This window comes from Leptonychotes weddellii, chromosome 2, assembly GCF_054177405.1.
Source record: "Leptonychotes weddellii isolate Sample4059 chromosome 2, ASM5417740v2, whole genome shotgun sequence".
NCBI classification, from domain to species: Eukaryota; Metazoa; Chordata; class Mammalia; order Carnivora; family Phocidae; genus Leptonychotes; species Leptonychotes weddellii.
The window spans coordinates 69,073,900-69,089,983 of NC_138370.1; the positions used below are offsets into that span (position 1 = coordinate 69,073,900).

Consider the following 16,084-nt stretch of genomic DNA (forward strand, 5'->3'; position numbering starts at 1 on the left):
GATTCAGACACAAAATTCAAATTTAGCAAATAGAGTTACAGTTCTGAGTCTCTTACAGATCCATGGTACAGTCCAGGGAAGTTACCCTCTGTGATTAGCTTTTCTTTCTGAAGTGGGGGCAATAGGACTAGTACTCTCTGTTTTCTGATAGTAATAATAGTAACAAGGATAGCCACCCTTTACTGAGCTCTTGACACTGTGCTAGATACTTTTCATAGATCCTTGCTTCCCCACATAGGGTACATGTTTCTCCAGAGCAGGTGGGAATCCGGAGAAACGTGGTGCATCCCTGCAGAGAAGAAATTTTCCTCAGTGGTTTGTAAGATACACCCCTGTAGTATTTAGTAAGAACAAGCACGGCTATAGCATAGAGTAGAATGCGGGATTCACTTGAAATGTTAAGCCAAGAGTCAAAAGAAATTGGGGGCTTCCTGGAGGGGGCTTCAGCTTGGGTCCCTCGTTCCCCTGGGCTCTTTTCTTGGCCACTAGGGAGACTGGTGGAAAAGTTTGCAAAACACGCTCTTTTCCCTCTTTCATGTTTGACTCACATGAGAAAAATAGGATTATCATTTGTAATTTTGAAAATCGTTCTCATTTCCAGTACTGACAAGTGCTGCCTTTTTGATTGTTAAGTGCATTCTTCTTTCTCATTCATACATGTGGCAAATAATAACTGAGCACCTGCTCTGTGTTCCATACCATTCTAAGTGCTGGGCGTACAGCAACGAACAAAACTGTCTCTTGTGGAGCTTTTATTCTAATAAACAGTGATGTTGGAGGGGAGACCTGAGGAAGTAAAGGAGTCAGCCCTGTGGCTATTCGGGGGAAATTTTGCTATTTATTTATTATTTATTAGCAAGGCAGAGCAGTAGGAGATGAGGTCAGAGGGATACAGATTATGTAGGACCCTGAGGGCAAGATAAGGGTTTTAGATGTTATTCTGAGAACCATGAGAAGCCATTTTGGAGGCTTTGAGGATGAGGGTCATGGAGTGTGATAGAGATTTCTAAAAGCTTACTGCGGCTGCTGGCTGAGCAGAGTGGGGCAAGAATAGGAAGTAAGGAGGCCAACTGGAAGGCTACTGCCATAGTCCAGGGGAGGGATGGCAGTGCTGTGTATCAGGGTGGGAATGGTAGACATGGTGAGAAGTGGCAAGATTTGGGATGTATATGGAAGGCAGAACCAACAGAATCTGCAAACGAATTTGATGAAGGGTATAAGAGAAAGGGAAGAGTCAAGGCTGGCTTCGGGGGCTTTTTGCTCGAAGCAAGCATAGGGATGGAGGAGTTGCCATTTGTGTTGAGATGGGCAGTTTTTGTTTTTTAAAGATCTTATTTATTTATTTGTCAGAGAGAGAGAGAGAGCAAGCACAAGCAGGGGGAACGGCAGGCAGAGGGAGAAGCAGGCTCCCTCTGAGCAAGGAGCCCGATACAGGACTCGATCCCAGGACCCCGGGATCATGAACTGAGCCGAAAGCAGATGCTTAACAGACTGAGCCACCCAGGTGTCCCAAGAGATGGGCAGTTTGATGGAGGAGGTTGGGTAGCTCTTCGGTCACTGGAAGATCTGGCAACTTTATGTAAGGATACTGAAACCGGCTCAGATACCATTGGCAACTCCCTTTGAAGATAAGGAGTGATGTGTTCATTTGTGTTACCTTTGTTTTTACTCGTGGACATTTACAACAATACTTGGAAAATACTGTTGTGTGCAAAATGTGCATCTTGACCCAGAGGGCCTCTCGGTGCTATCTCAGTCTGCGGACTCTTATCCTCTCCAGACTTCCTCCCATTTCCCCCGTGCCCTCACGGCACCTTTTCCCCAGCTGGACTGGTGACAGGAGTCTGGTTGTCTTTTCCACCCTGGCAGTTTTAAATAACTAGCTGTTCTTAAATTTTTCTCCTGGCCCTGCTGACAGGTTGGGTACCCTGGGCGTTGCGATATTTCGCTAACTGTGAAAGGCTGGGGGGCCGATTGCCCACCCGTGTGTTTCACTCACACTGTGGCCTTGGAGCCCCGAATCCTCGAGAGGTCTCTTAGTATGGGGGATGTGCTGAGGCTTTCAGGCTTCAAAGGGACAATTTAAAAATTGGCAGGTAGGACCAGCCTAAATGAGGATATGTTTTATGCTTAAAATCATCAAATTGGTTCGGAACAGCCTGATGTGCAGCATGCCAAACCTTTATTAAACAATACAAAGGTCATCGTTTTTGTCTTCCTGGTGCCTCCTCCCTCTTCTTTCTTCTGTGACTCACATTAAGCCAATCGTAGAACCCACCCTCTGGCTTCAGTGTTAAGTCCAGAGAGAGCGGAACCTGACCTCCAGCAGGCTCATCCGAGGGAAAAGACCTTTCTCTAGGTAGTATGTGGTTGAGAGTAAAAACCCAGAACCTGTACAGCCAGGTTTTGGGCCTCCAGGGGAAGTTGGCCTGAGAGGAGGAGGTTAAGCTCTGAGAAGAGATGAGAAGCAACAAGAGAGAGAGCCCTGATGGTGCGTTGACGTCCTCTCAGATGCTAGCTTCATCGTGCCCCTCTCTGGCTTTGGTATAGGGGCTGAGAGCCTTACCTGGTGCTTCATGCAGTCCTAGTAGTCACTACAACCACAGGGGACCTCATACCCTACTCTGGGCAGAGCATCGAGCAAGCAATGACCAACTCATGGTCCCACCTCGGACATTCATAATCTAATGGTCTGATTTCAAAACGAGTGGGTATGGTAAGAAAATTGGCAAAATCTGCCCTTTAACAAATCAATAGATGGTCTAGTTTTTAAATGTGAAGAATTAAGAATGTAAAAACCGTTTCATGAGGTTAGTTTCACTAACGTATGTCACGTGAATATTAGCTTACTCCATGACAGGGCTATTTCCTGTTTGATAGATTCGGAAGAGCAAGCCCTCCAATACGTGAATTTCCAGTGTCACCTGTTAAAATCATCTTCATCCCTTCGAGGTCCATTTCCAAAGCCATCTGCACGATTGGAATTGATTTATGCACACACAGCTCTTTCTCGGTCGCTTTGTGATGGCACCAGCCATTGTACTTCAGATGCTTGGGCAACCCTCGCTCCCTGATGATTACAAGCCGTTGGGCAAGAGACTGCTATGTCCCGAGGCTCCCTGTCGCAGAGAACAGCTCCCTGAACCATAGTAAATGCTCAGGAAATGTTTGTCAGATTAAGTCAATTATTAGCATTGGTTTTGCTCATAGCTTCTATACAGAGCTCCTCAAACCACTTTTTTTACACACCCCTTTTGTATAAAATTGCATGGAAGAGTTGGTTGTACGATTTGAAGTAGGTACAAGTGGTTAATATCGATAGAGATGCGTGACCGTAAAATTAAATATAGATACTTAGCTATCGATGTGTGCTAGCTGGAAAGGAAAGGCACTTGGAAGATTTTTAGGTGAAATGAGCCAGACGGTTAGTTGGTAGGTACCAATGAACACACCTGTTGTCACAAGAAGGTGTTGACTGCCAGAGGACGGACCATGAGTCAACAGCATCCCAGGCGAGTCCTGAGAATTTAAACCTTATTCTCTTCAAACCCTGCTGGTTAGATTTACGGTGGACCGGCTGGTGGAATGGGTTGTGGGTAGATTTAGAAACGGGGCTTTTAGATTTCCATCTCCACTTACTTGAACCTCAGCCAAAAGGCATGAAAATTAATAGGTGTCTCTTTCTTGCGTTTTTTTTTTTTTCTCCCTCTTTTCGCTCCCTGTCTTTCTGATCGAGGATCTTCTGAGTTGAGTATTTGTCCAATTAAATGCATCTGATTAAAACTGCCAAACCGAAGAGGAAGTGAGTTGGGAAAAAACAACAACAACAACAACAAAAACGCAGCGAGAGTTGTGGATATCGAGTTACTGATTTTCTGCTTGAGAACTGAATTATAAATAAATGTGTTAGGTAGTGGAATTTTGTTTTGTTTTCCCCAAAGGAGAAATATTCACCACATGGAAACAAAATTTATTCAGCATATTTTCATTCTGTAATTGTACCATTTCTATTCTTAATTCTTTGAGTTTATGATTTAAAGTGAAAAACACCCAAACAGACTGTTGTGTAAAATTGACAGGAATGAGTGTGAACCTGGCTGGCAGAGACATAGGTTGTTGTAAAGTTAGCAATGGAAATAGCTTCCTATTCTGGAGGTTAAAAATAATGTATTTAGAAGGAAGTTATTTACATTGGCCGTTGAGAGGCTTCCCCCGGAGCCTGAGTTGGGAAAGCTGTGAACCGCACGGCCGCACGGCCGGTGTGCGCAGGAAGCGTTTCCGGGCCGGCGGCGGCGTGTGGGGCGTTCTGCGGTGAGGGGGCCATGATTGGGCGCTGGGGACAGGCAGGAACGTGGAGCTGTCTCGCTGCCCAGGGGCTTCTCGAATGGTGAAAGAGAGTCCAAAGTCAAGCCCAGCTTGTTCTGAAAGTTTGTGGTGGCCAACAAAGTAATCCCCTCGATTGCAGGAATGCTTTGTTTTGAGCTTCTCCAATGAGACCATCTTTCCTCAGAATGTAGTGCGGAAGGTGCTAGGGGTCCCTGGCCACCCCGCTGAAGCGGAGCTCCCCGTAACTGGACCAGTGCAGCCTTCAAGGACGTCTCCTGCTTGAAATCGAATGTGAAGTACAGAGCCGCCCAGCAGGGGGAAGAGAATTCGTATTTGTGGGAGAGAAAAGCCTTGTGGCTGCTGTAAGGAGAGCGTTACTTGTTTGAGCCTCTTACGACTGTGCTGCAACCTCTGCAGGTCTCCACTTCCCTTGCATTCATTTCTCTGAAAGCTTTCCCCCACTTTCCGCTTGACCTCAGGTGGTGCCAGAATAATTTCAAAAGTGGTTCTCCTCGGGTTTCTGGTCTGGCTCCTCCTAGGCCATGCATTAACATTATTTGGTGATTTATTACTTGAATAGCCTCAGTTGTAGTAGCAGCGTCTTCAGAAAAGCAATTAATAGAGTGTTAGGAGTTTAAAAATATTCTTTACGGACCCGAGTTTTCTTGCGTTTCAGAACAGAGTGTTATCTCGGCCGTGTCTGCAAAGAACGGAGGATTGGATGGTTGAGAAATATCCAGGTATTTTAGAGGACGTCAACTGGTCTGTTTAAGAAATGCTTCCGTTGGCGTGTTTGGGGTTGCTGTTTGGCAGGGTTGGGAAAGTTGCTCTAGATGTAGATTATCAGCTGTTTGTATCATTCAAGAATGTTCGGATCTCCTTATCGTGGCTTGATAGGATTAGAGCCTGAATGGACGACTTTAGTGTTTTGACGCACTCACCACCACCTCTGCACGTTCGGAGGGGGAATATTCTTGCTCACTGAGGCTGTCCAGGGGGTAGGAAATTATGCTTTGCGTTTGGGGCTTTGCCAGTAGATGTGCTGAATTCTTGAGGCATTTGAATCAGTTTTTGACCACTGCAACAAAGAAGCTGCAGGGAGGGAATGGAGAGATTAGAGTTCGGGAATAATGGATTCTTACCTCTTCGTGGTGTATCTCAAGATAAGGAGTGAATACTGTCCTTATCTATGAGAATTCTCTTGCTCCTTTCTGTTTCCAGACAGTGGAAGGATGGATGTCTACTGGGGGTGGGAGGGCTGCTGCTCCAAGTTCACTAGAAGTTGCCATTCAGAGGGCATCTGGCAGATGGGGCAGTGGGGCTGTGCAGAGAAGCACTGGCCGGGTGTTGTGAGATTTGGGTTCTTGGTTCAGACATTAGCAGTAGGTAGCTGTGTGTCTTTGATCCCAGCAGGTAGCCCCTCACAGTGTTTAGTAGTCTCAGTAAAATGACAAGCCTGGCCAAGTGGTTATGATTTTTTTTTGTGGTTCTGAAAACCCTGGTTTTATGTACCTTGTTCTCTGCCACTTATCACATTGGTTCTAGACCAGTCTTGACTATCTAGAGCTTCTCTTGTATGACAAAAATATAACCTGAAAGTATTTACTTTCGAATCCTTTATTTTCCTGTGTTCATTTAGTGAGTGCCAATAAAGATCAGAGAAAGAGACTCTTTGAGGAGCTAGTCACCTGCTCTTACTGTAGTGATTTTTAAATCTTTTACTTTTCTTACTATTTATAGGATAGTTCCCATGTGATTTTTCTGAAGGATGAGATATTTAAACTGAAATCAAGAAAGGTGGTTTGCCAAAGGAACTTAAAATTAGCCCTGTTGTTGAAATTGATGTTGACTGCTTGGTGTTTGGTAAAAAGCATCTCTTCGAGAAGCCATTGGGGAGATGAGTAGTTCAGGGTCCTACCGGTTTCAGCAAAGATGAAAAATGTTGAAATCGAGTGGGAAGAAGGAAATGTGGCAAATCACAAGGAACCAGACTGTTTTTAACAGAGCGAATTCAATTTTAACTGCCTTTTTTCAGCAAATTCCATTTGATATTTTACATTTTCTTGATAATTTAATAAAGAATCTCAGGAAGGAGTTGCAGAACTTTAGCTTAGTGAAAGAGAATTTGTCATTTGTGACATTTCTTCTCTAAATAGCATGGGAAGATCAATGTATTAGCGTGTAGCTCAGGCATTACTAGTTCTAGCTATTTCTATTCAGAAAAGAAACAGCATGTTATGTAGCAAAACTTGGCACAATGGGGAGTTTAGGCTCAGTCCCTAAACATTCATTGAACTCTCCTGGGGTCCAGGCATTGTGCTAGGCGCAGTGGGGGACATGTGGATGATAAAACTCCATCCCTGCCTCCAAGGAACACCACCACTTACCTTTTAGAAGATACACTGATAGTAGACAGGTAATTGAGAGTGATATGTAATCAATAGAAACAAAACACGGGAATGTGGGTTCTGCATTCAGAAGATGCACAGAATCTGGCCGATTCTCGCTGCCGGCAGTCACCTTGAGCTGAACTTCACACTGTCATCCTTCACCCTGGGTTCCAGCCTCATAGCTGGTCTCCCTGCTCCCACCCTTGTGTCTGCAGCCGCTTTTCCACACAGCAGCCAGAAGAGTCCTTTGAAACTGTAAGCCACATCATATCAAAGCCCTCCGTAGTTCCCAATTTCACCAGATGCAAAAGACCTTTCAGCAGTTTACAGCCTTGTGCCGGTCTGCATAGCCTTGCTCCCTCACCACACACTCCCAGCCACCCTCTCTCTACCCCCTCCCTCCCTCTCTCAGGTTATTTCTTGGACTTCCTCTCCTCCTGCTCTGCCTGCTCTGACCCTTACTTGTTCCACTCAGCCCACACTGGCCTCCTTGCTGCGTCACAAACACACCAGGCATGTCCCCACATCAGGGACTTTACAGAGACTCCCTCTGCCTGGAACGTTCTCCCAGAGGTAGCTGCCTGAACAACTGCTCACTTCTTCCATCTTTGCTCAGATGTCACCGCCTCTGTGAAGCCCCATTCTGACCACCCTATTTAAGATTGAAACTCACCTCCTACCGTTACCCCTCAAACCTCCTTGTCCTGCTGTGTATTTTTTTCCGTAGCACTTATCACCCTCTGGCTTACTCTATGACTTAACTAGTTTTTAAGTTTTGTGTGGCATCTATCTTCCTCCACTGGGATGTAAGCTTCAAGAAGGCTGGATCTTTGTTTTGTTCAGTGCGGTTCAATCTAGAATGATCTAGAACAATGCCTGGCATGCTGCAGGTACTTCACAATTATTTGTTGAGTAAGTGAATGAATGAATGAGAAGGAGAGATTAATTTTGAGAGTTCCAGGGAGAATCACAAGGAAGAAACTTTTTAGGTAGGAAGTTGAAGGATAAATAGACTGTCAGGTTTTCTGGGGGAAAGAAAGACATTCCTGATAGAAGGACTATCTTGAGCAAAGGTAGAAAAATGGCAGCGCTCATGGGTGCTCTTGGATGGCAGGGAGTCCCAACTGAGCGGTGCTTGGGGGGCAGTTAGACTGGTAGTGGTGGATAGATAAATTAATGGATGGGAAAATCATTAAAGGGGACTCTCAATAGAGTGAGGGAACAAATCCCTAATCATTGCCTGTGTCAGGATGGCAGCATGTTGGTAATTGGAATCCACGACTCTCAAAGAAGTAGCGTGTATATCATGGGAGACGTCGTCACTTTAAGGAATCAGTTACGTGAATTGTGTTTGCTAATGAGGTCTGACTTTTGTGTAGAACTTGACTGTCTGCAAATCACAGTCACATGCTTCTTATGATTTAAGCTTCCTAACAACTGGGTGAAGTTGTAATATATAACAGCAGGTATTATTTACATTTTTGGATGAACTTTTCAAAAAAATCAGTTGCATCTTCTATCAAACCAGCTAAGCGACTTGCCTGAGGTCATGGAAGCAGAAAGTGGGGAGGCAGCTTCCCACTGTCTTGTGCCTCGCAATTTCCCACCCTGCCAGGCTTCCTCTCTAATTGTGATGCGACACTAAAGATATCATGCTGGTTTGTTTTTTTTTTTTTAACAAGGGAGCAAAGCTTCTTTCCGTTTCCCCCACCACTGAGAATAACAGTCTCTTCATGCAGTTACTTTTTTACAGATGCATTTTTCTCCCCCCCCCCCCGCCCATTTCAGCTTGTCTGGAATAATTATAGAAAGATGAATATGTTTCATAGGTGGGTGTGTTTTTACCTTTGCTTGTTTAGTATTTTACCTTCTTTCAGGCTAATGCCAAGACTGTCTGACTCAGCACCTGACATTCTAGTAAGGTTGTTGCTGTCTTTCTTGTGGTTGTTGTGGGGGGAGGGGAAGAGGAAGCATGTTCAACAACTCCATTTGAATGTCTTCAGACTTGCTCAGTGCTCACTGGGGAGTAAACCTGATCTTCTTACTTCCCCCAGATGTTAGTAGGCTGGAAGAGGCTGAGGGAGAGCTCAGTGAAGGAGAGCACTGGTATGGAAACTCTTCAGAGACTCCGTCAGAAGCATCCTATGGAGAAGTCCAGGAGAACTATAAGTTGTCTCTGGAGGACCGGATCCAGGAGCAGTCCACTTCCCCTGACACCTCCTTGGGAAGTGCGACCCCCAGCAGTCACACCTTGGAGCTGGTGGGACTTGACGGTGAGGTCCTGCGAGACTCGCTGCAGTGTCAAGACCACCTCTCCCCTGGCGTGTCTTCTTTGTGTGAAGATGACCCCCCAGGCTCCACGAAGCCCTTGAGCAGCAACCTGAGGCGGCTGCTGGAGGCCGGCTCCCTCAAACTCGATGCCACAGCCACGGCCAATGGCAGGGTGGAGTCCCCGGTAAACGTGGGCTCGAATCTCTCCTTTTCCCCACCGTCCCACCATGCCCAGCAGCTCAGTGTTCTTGCCAGGAAGTTGGCTGAGAAGCAGGAACAGAATGACCAGTACGCTCCAAGTAACCGTTTTATATGGAATCAAGGTAAGTGGTTGTCCAACTCAACCACCACCTGTGGCCTGTCCCCGGATTCAGCCATCCTCAAACTGAAAGCTGCAGCCAATGCTGTTCTGCAGGACAAATCTCTCACCAGGACTGAGGAGACCATGCGATTTGAGTCCTTTTCCTCCCCTTTTAGCTCGCAGTCTGCCAGTTCCACCTTGGCAGCCTTATCCAAGAAAGTCAGCGAGAGAAGCTTGACTCCTGGTCAGGAGCACCCACCTCCGGCCTGCTCTTTCCTTTCCCTGGCTTCCATGACCTCCTCGGCCGCCCTCCTGAAAGAGGTAGCAGCAAGGGCTGCTGGGAGTCTTCTGGCTGAGAAATCGTCACTGGTGCCTGAGGACCCTCTACCACCACCGCCTTCGGAGAAGAAGCAAGAAAAGGTCACCCCGCCGCCTCCGCCGCCCCCGCCACCTCCCCCTCCACCGCCACAGTCCTTGGAATTATTGTTACTCCCAGTTCCTAAGGGAAGAGTTTCTAAACCCTCCAATTCAGGTATGGAATCTTTTATTTCAGTCATCGTGTACGTTTTTGGTTTTTGTTTTCTTTTTTACTGTAAATTGCCATGTCTTCTTCACTGCTTTATTCCGTCGGGCTCCCCATCGGATCTGAGGCAGGAATAAAAAAGCAGGAGCACAAGGAAATACTTTAAGTAAGCAGTGTAGTGGGCTTTCATGTATGTATTACACAAAGACTTCACAAATAGCTTCATTTTTGAAAGGTAATGAATAATCTTAAGAGACGTACAGTACTCCTCCCTTTCATATAAATGATCTTTTTTTTTTTTTTTTTTCCTTACCAAGTGCAGGCTAGGTCCATACAAGACATATTTAATGGGAGAAGATCAAAGCATCTCTGTCATGGAGTGCATGGCATCACTGAATATAGGGGGAGAAAAAACCCCGCTGCTTTTGAAACAGTGGACAAGGGAGAGCCCACCCTCCTGCTGCCTCCCATCACAAATGGACTTTTGTATACAGTAACTACTCTGCCCTAATTTATCACACTATACACTTTTATGTTAGCATTTTTATTATTTTTTTGTGTGTGTGGAATTTCAGCCTTTCCCACTTATCCTGTTCTTCTGTAATTTCTTGTCATATAAGAACTCTAAAGAATATTGTCATTCAGACATAATCAAAGCATTTCCTGCAAATGCTTTTTTAAAAAAATTCAAATCCAATCAGATTCTAAAGGAATGTGCATGTGGAAAATTTGAATCATAAGTTTTTCTTGTGAGGGCAGTCTTTCCAAAGGAGAAGTCACTTGTCTTATGGAGCCTTGACATTCACAAGTTACTCATCTGAGGGAGAAATTTAGTCACTTGCGTTCTCACGGTGGAAGCATCACTTCTTGTACTGGTTTGTTTTTAAATTGTGTGTATGATAAATTCATAGTACTGGGATGGATGTATGGAGCTTCAGATGTCTCCTGAGGATATCCTGTCAGATTGGAACAGGAAGTAGGCTATGTGTGTCCTCATCAGTATAAACACTGCCGTTGTGTGTGTCTAGCCAACTTCTGATTATTTGCAGCCACATTGATGAAGAGTGCTTAGAATGGCAAATAATTGAACGATCGCAGCTAGCATCAATTTGATGCACTTATGACAAATTTCCATTTAAATTGCTGAGTGGGCTATATGGGCTAATTCTAATTATTTTAAAACTTGTATAAACAGCAGAATAGAACTAGGAAAATGGATATCTGGAACTTTTATGACTCTGCATGATCCAGACCATTCACTCCAGAGTTTCTGAAGTGTCCATAAAAATCCTGAAATGTTTATCAATTCTGAGTTTCATGACTCCTCAGTTCTTACCTGCCATCTGGTGAAATAAAGAGAGAAATGGCTAAAATTAGGAAACCAGGAGGAGAGCAAAGGGAGCTGGGTAATTTTGCAATGGAATAAATCACTCCTCATTTAGAGAAATTTCATTTAGGGGTAGCAGCAGAAAGAGAGGTATGGCTGTATATAACATGTAATTTTATAAATATTCTCTGTATCTGGTTATTGAAAGAATGTATTTATGGTGTTTACACTATAAATTCATCCAGACATTAGTTATTTGGAAAAGCTTATACAAAATTAATAATCAATGTTAGTTGGCTGAAGACTCGGAAAGAGGTAACTGATAAAACTGTGGCTCCTGAAGGCAGATCATAGCAGCTTGATCATTGTGAAGTGTCTTGGGTATAACGAGCAGTATCGGTGAAGTATAATTTTTTTTTTCACTCAAGTGCTTAGATGCATGTAAAGATGTTAAAGAGGTCATGAACTTCCGGTGCACAGGAGACTTTCTGCCTGTTTTGTTGTAGGATATATCCCCAAAGGAAAAGGTATCTTCCTTTTACGGTTTAAATGCACTTAATTCATGCCAACATCTCAACAAGCTTCTCAGCAGAATTTTACATGGAAACCTATCAACAGTCGTTTTTTTCTTTTCTTTTTACTGAATTTCTTCTACTGCCGAAACCCTTACTATTTTAATCGACGAGTGTTCAAAATGATCAGATTGAAAGAGGGGAGAAAGGAACTTTCTGGATTGCGTCTCTGCGACCCCCTGCTGGCTGACTGGTACCCATGGCCCCTGTTCTCCATGTGCCTCTGGGCACCATCCCAGAGTTGGTGAAGCATCTCCACTGACGAGTCACTCATTTTGTAAAGCTCACACATGTGGGAAGAGCGCTGTGAGGACAAACACGAGGGCTCTTGACATGGTCCCCCAAAAGATGTTCCATGTGTCCATGTGGACGCATCCTAAATTCCAGTTCTGTGTCTGACCACGTGGGTTGGCAATAGGGGGAAGGGTGGCTCTGTGTACTTCTCAGTTAAAGCGAATGTTAACTTCACAGCATGCTAGCTAGACAATGGGTTAAGGAGAAGTTGATGGACTATTTCCATTCTGTTATTTATCTTCATATCGTGGAGAGATGATTTGGTGGCTGTTACCGATTTTTGAACCTGAGGAGTGGAAGGAAAGATGGGTCTTCTCCATCTGCCGCCCCCCCCCCCCTTTGTACACACTATACTGTTGGTTTCAGGGCAACCTGGGGCTAGATTCAGATGTAATTTGGCTTTACCGGGCAAGTATTATGAGAATGTGGTGAGAGCTGTCACCCATGTTTCTAAACATCTCTCTCTTTACTGTTTTTTTTCCTTTGCCTTAGAAAGAAATCTTCATTGAATTCGAAATAGATAGGTAGGCTGGCTTCTTGCAGCAGAGAAAGGGTGTCTGTTGCCTAATCATTTAAATAAACAAATAATAATTTGCAAAAAAGATCCTTAAAAATAACAACACACCATCCTGGTTTCAAGCAGGGCTTACATTTTAAAGCTGTTTCCCAAAATGTTGCAAAAAGGGCACAGAAAGTGGATTCTGGAGTTACAAAGAGATATGTGCTCGAAAAGCCAATCCTGTATTGAGTAATTTAGACACCAGCATTTCTTTGACCTTCTTTAGGTCAAGGGAAGTCCAAACCATGGGGGAAAAAAAAAGTGTCTTTTAGGTCTGACCTTATTCCTCCTTTTTGAACAGGATTCAGTTGTTGCCAGGTCATGGTGTATTTAATTCCTTTAAAGAGTCCACCACTTGGTAGCCTTTCCCCCCTGCAAGAGAGACGTGACACTTGAGGAGGAGGTTTCTTTCATGTGACCCTGCGCCCCAGCACATGCCACACTGTTCCTCTGAAAGGGGATGTGAGAGAGAGAAGATTATGTTCGTTTGCTATAAAGATAAATGTCACACATTGACTCAATTCTCTTTGAAGCTACTGTTTGTTGCCTCTCAGAATAAAATAAATGGTTTTTATTTTAAAGACAAAGTTTCTTGTAAACGGCCACCAAGATTCCCAGGATGCCAGGCTCCTAGTTAAAAGAAATAACAAGGAAAGTTTCAAGAGAGAGGGTCTCTGAAACATCTTATTTTACTGAATAAAATTTAGATATGCTTAGAAGCAAGCTGATGTCATACAACTGAAGGCTAAGAATATTTCCTGGGTCAATAGAGAGAGAAGTTTTCTGGGTACTGTTTTCCTTCATATTTACGTGATGCTATTAAAATTTATTGCAAAGCCATAGAAAGTCCAGAAAGTGAGGTAACCTCCTCCTCTACTCCCATTAGGTCCATGGTTACTAGAGCCATAATCTGGGAGTGATCACAAGACAGGAACTTGTTTAGAAAATTCACTTTTTAATCAAGATTCAGAACTATCTGTCACCGACCTCAGTTTTATTTCCCCAGCGATTTAAACTTCGACTGCCTCTAGTCTAGATATACAGCTATCTAAAACTTCTTAGTTTTATTGAATACTTAGCAATCGTTAAAATATGCCTTAATAACATCACAGTCAATAACAACAGATAAATCCAGTGATATCCATTGCTAACATAGTTTTTTACACCCTGAAATAGCATTTGAGAGACATGCCCATGAAATTCTATTAAAAGATATTAATTCCCTGTATATTGTTAGGAAGGAGTACACAGATGTGCACTGGTGGGTTGATAGGCCTGGAGTGGAGTTGGTGATGAGGGTTATGCGTACCCAGGGTCACCTGGCATCTTGAATTCCTTTGATGTGTATGGTAAGGTGTATATGCAGATACTACCTGCAGAGGACTTGCAGATTAGCTCGATTTTCTGCAAATTGCTACACAGGATCTAACAAGAGAAAGTTTAATTTCAAGGCCTACAAAACAGTTACATTGGTTTTAAAAATTCCTACCTTGAGTTCAAGCAAGTAAGGTAATGAAAGCCTCCATGACTTTTTCCCCCCAGTGATATGTGTTGTTATTGCTTTATGGATTTATATATAACAGCAGGGTAGAAGACCAAACCAGAAGTGAAGATATTGGCTCTAATCCCAACTCTGCCACTAACTAGCAGAGGGATTTTAAGCCTATACCTTAGTTCAGCTTCCTCATCTATAAACTGAGCTAGTTGGGAATGATCTCCAAGATTCCTTCCTGTGTTAAGATTCCTTGCTTTTCCTTTCTTATTCTTGAACTCTGTCTGTCAATTCAAAACAAACATAATTTTTTTTCTTCTATTTTTTGAATTAGCTATCTTGCTTCTTAAAATTCACCCTCAAACCTCCCACAAGATTATCTCTGCCTTGGGTAGATCTTGTCCATTGTAAATAGTCTAAACATTTTCCATTGTACCTTACTAATGGTGTAGTCATACTGCATGCATTTTAAATATCAGCTGCTCCAAATTCATTTTGGAAATAGGTGAGATGTAAGTACATGAACATCTCTCCACACCCATTCGAGACATGTATCAGCGTGCTATGTGAAAAGAATGCACTCTTGGGCTGACACTGCATCCACTGGGACTTGCTGGCAGCTTCCTGTACCCTTTTCTTCCATTTCCAGCACTCATTTCACTTTTTGATACTCTCTTGACCAAGCCCTTTCCAATTACTCTCATTACAGTCCAACACACATTTATTGAATTGCACATCATACCCAGGACTGTCTGGGTGCTGGAGACACACAGGTAAAGACCTCTAGCCTTGCCCCAGCCAGTTGCCCCTCCCGCCCCTTCCTCCCCTTCTGTCTTTTCCACTTCTCTCTTTTCCCTGCTGAGCTGAATTTGACCATCAGAGTTCTGCCTAGAGGCTGAGCTGGACCCTACCTGCATAGCACAGTGGACTCCTGCTCCTTTATTTTCTCCAGGCTCCTGTGACAAACCACCATTTTGGGCCAGGCCCTGAGCTCCGTATTTATGTGATGTCAGTTGTTTAAATTTACATCTGCTCTCCTGTGAGAGCTTTGGAAGAAGGTACGACTAGAGCCTATCATCACTACTATTATTGCAACAGCTACTACCAGTAGCTTTCATTTGCTGTGTGACAGGCGTTTTACACACATTTATTATCTCTCTTATTCCAATAATACTGTTGTCTGTGAGGAGAATGTGTATTCTCCAAAGAAGCAAAGTAGCAACTATCCATGCCACTGGGTCTGTTAGCATTTGGTGGGATTTAGTTTTGTTTGTGGTGATATTAACCAGATAGCGATCTGTTTGGGGGAAATTGTTTATCAGACAGTTGTAAACTGGGTGAAATAATGAACATTTCAATCCTATTGCCTTAAGAATGTGTGGTTCAGTCTGAGGAAGTGATCATATTTCCTTAGGCTCTAAATTTCAGTGAAATTTACAGCTGTCAGTTCCTTGAAAATAGTTTGGCATACAAACTAGAATACATCCTTACTTCCTCCCTTAGACAGGGAGGACATCCTACTAAAATATCAAAAAATGTTTAATAAATAAAAATGCACATGTACCAGGAGAGATTAATGGCCAACTTTGAAAATCGATCATTGTATTATGGTTATTTTTAGCATTTGGCTTGTGTCTTCTTCCTTTCCTGCCGTGATCAGTTAAAATTTTCAAACAGTTATAATAGTGTAGTGCTTCGACACATATCTTGCTGTTAGTTTCTCTTCGTTATGAGTGTTCTAATTCTTTTCCCAGTCAATGCAAGGACACCCTAATTTGTATGATTCGTGTGTCTTTTGGTATTAATTAAAACAAAGGAAGCATAGCTCCAAAATAAAATAGATTTATATGAAATGCTAATATGCAGGATTTAATGTAGTGTACTCTGTAATACACACTGGGGGGGGGGTTGTCAGAAAAAATAAGGAAGATATTGGTCATATTAAGCAAAGTGGGGTGTCCGGGGGGCGCTGGCCATGTTCCTTTTGTCAGTTAATGCCTTTTTATTGCCTTCCTGTGATGTGCCATGA

General features: G+C 43.5%; 1 protein-coding gene across 11 annotated transcripts in view; it reads left to right on the forward strand.

Annotated features, from left to right (window-relative positions):
* The window catches only part of ZNF827 (zinc finger protein 827), a 168,452-nt gene that overhangs the window by 21,575 nt on the left and 130,793 nt on the right, over nucleotides 1-16,084 (forward strand). For all 11 annotated transcript variants that reach the window (XR_014142830.1, XM_081811805.1, XM_081811804.1 and 8 more), the window contains exon 2: nucleotides 8,771-9,820. Coding sequence is in view for 10 of the 11 variants with exons in the window: in XM_081811805.1 (XP_081667931.1) it covers nucleotides 8,771-9,820 (1,050 nt within the window). In the remaining variant the exon portion in view is untranslated. The remainder of the gene's footprint in view (nucleotides 1-8,770; nucleotides 9,821-16,084) is intronic.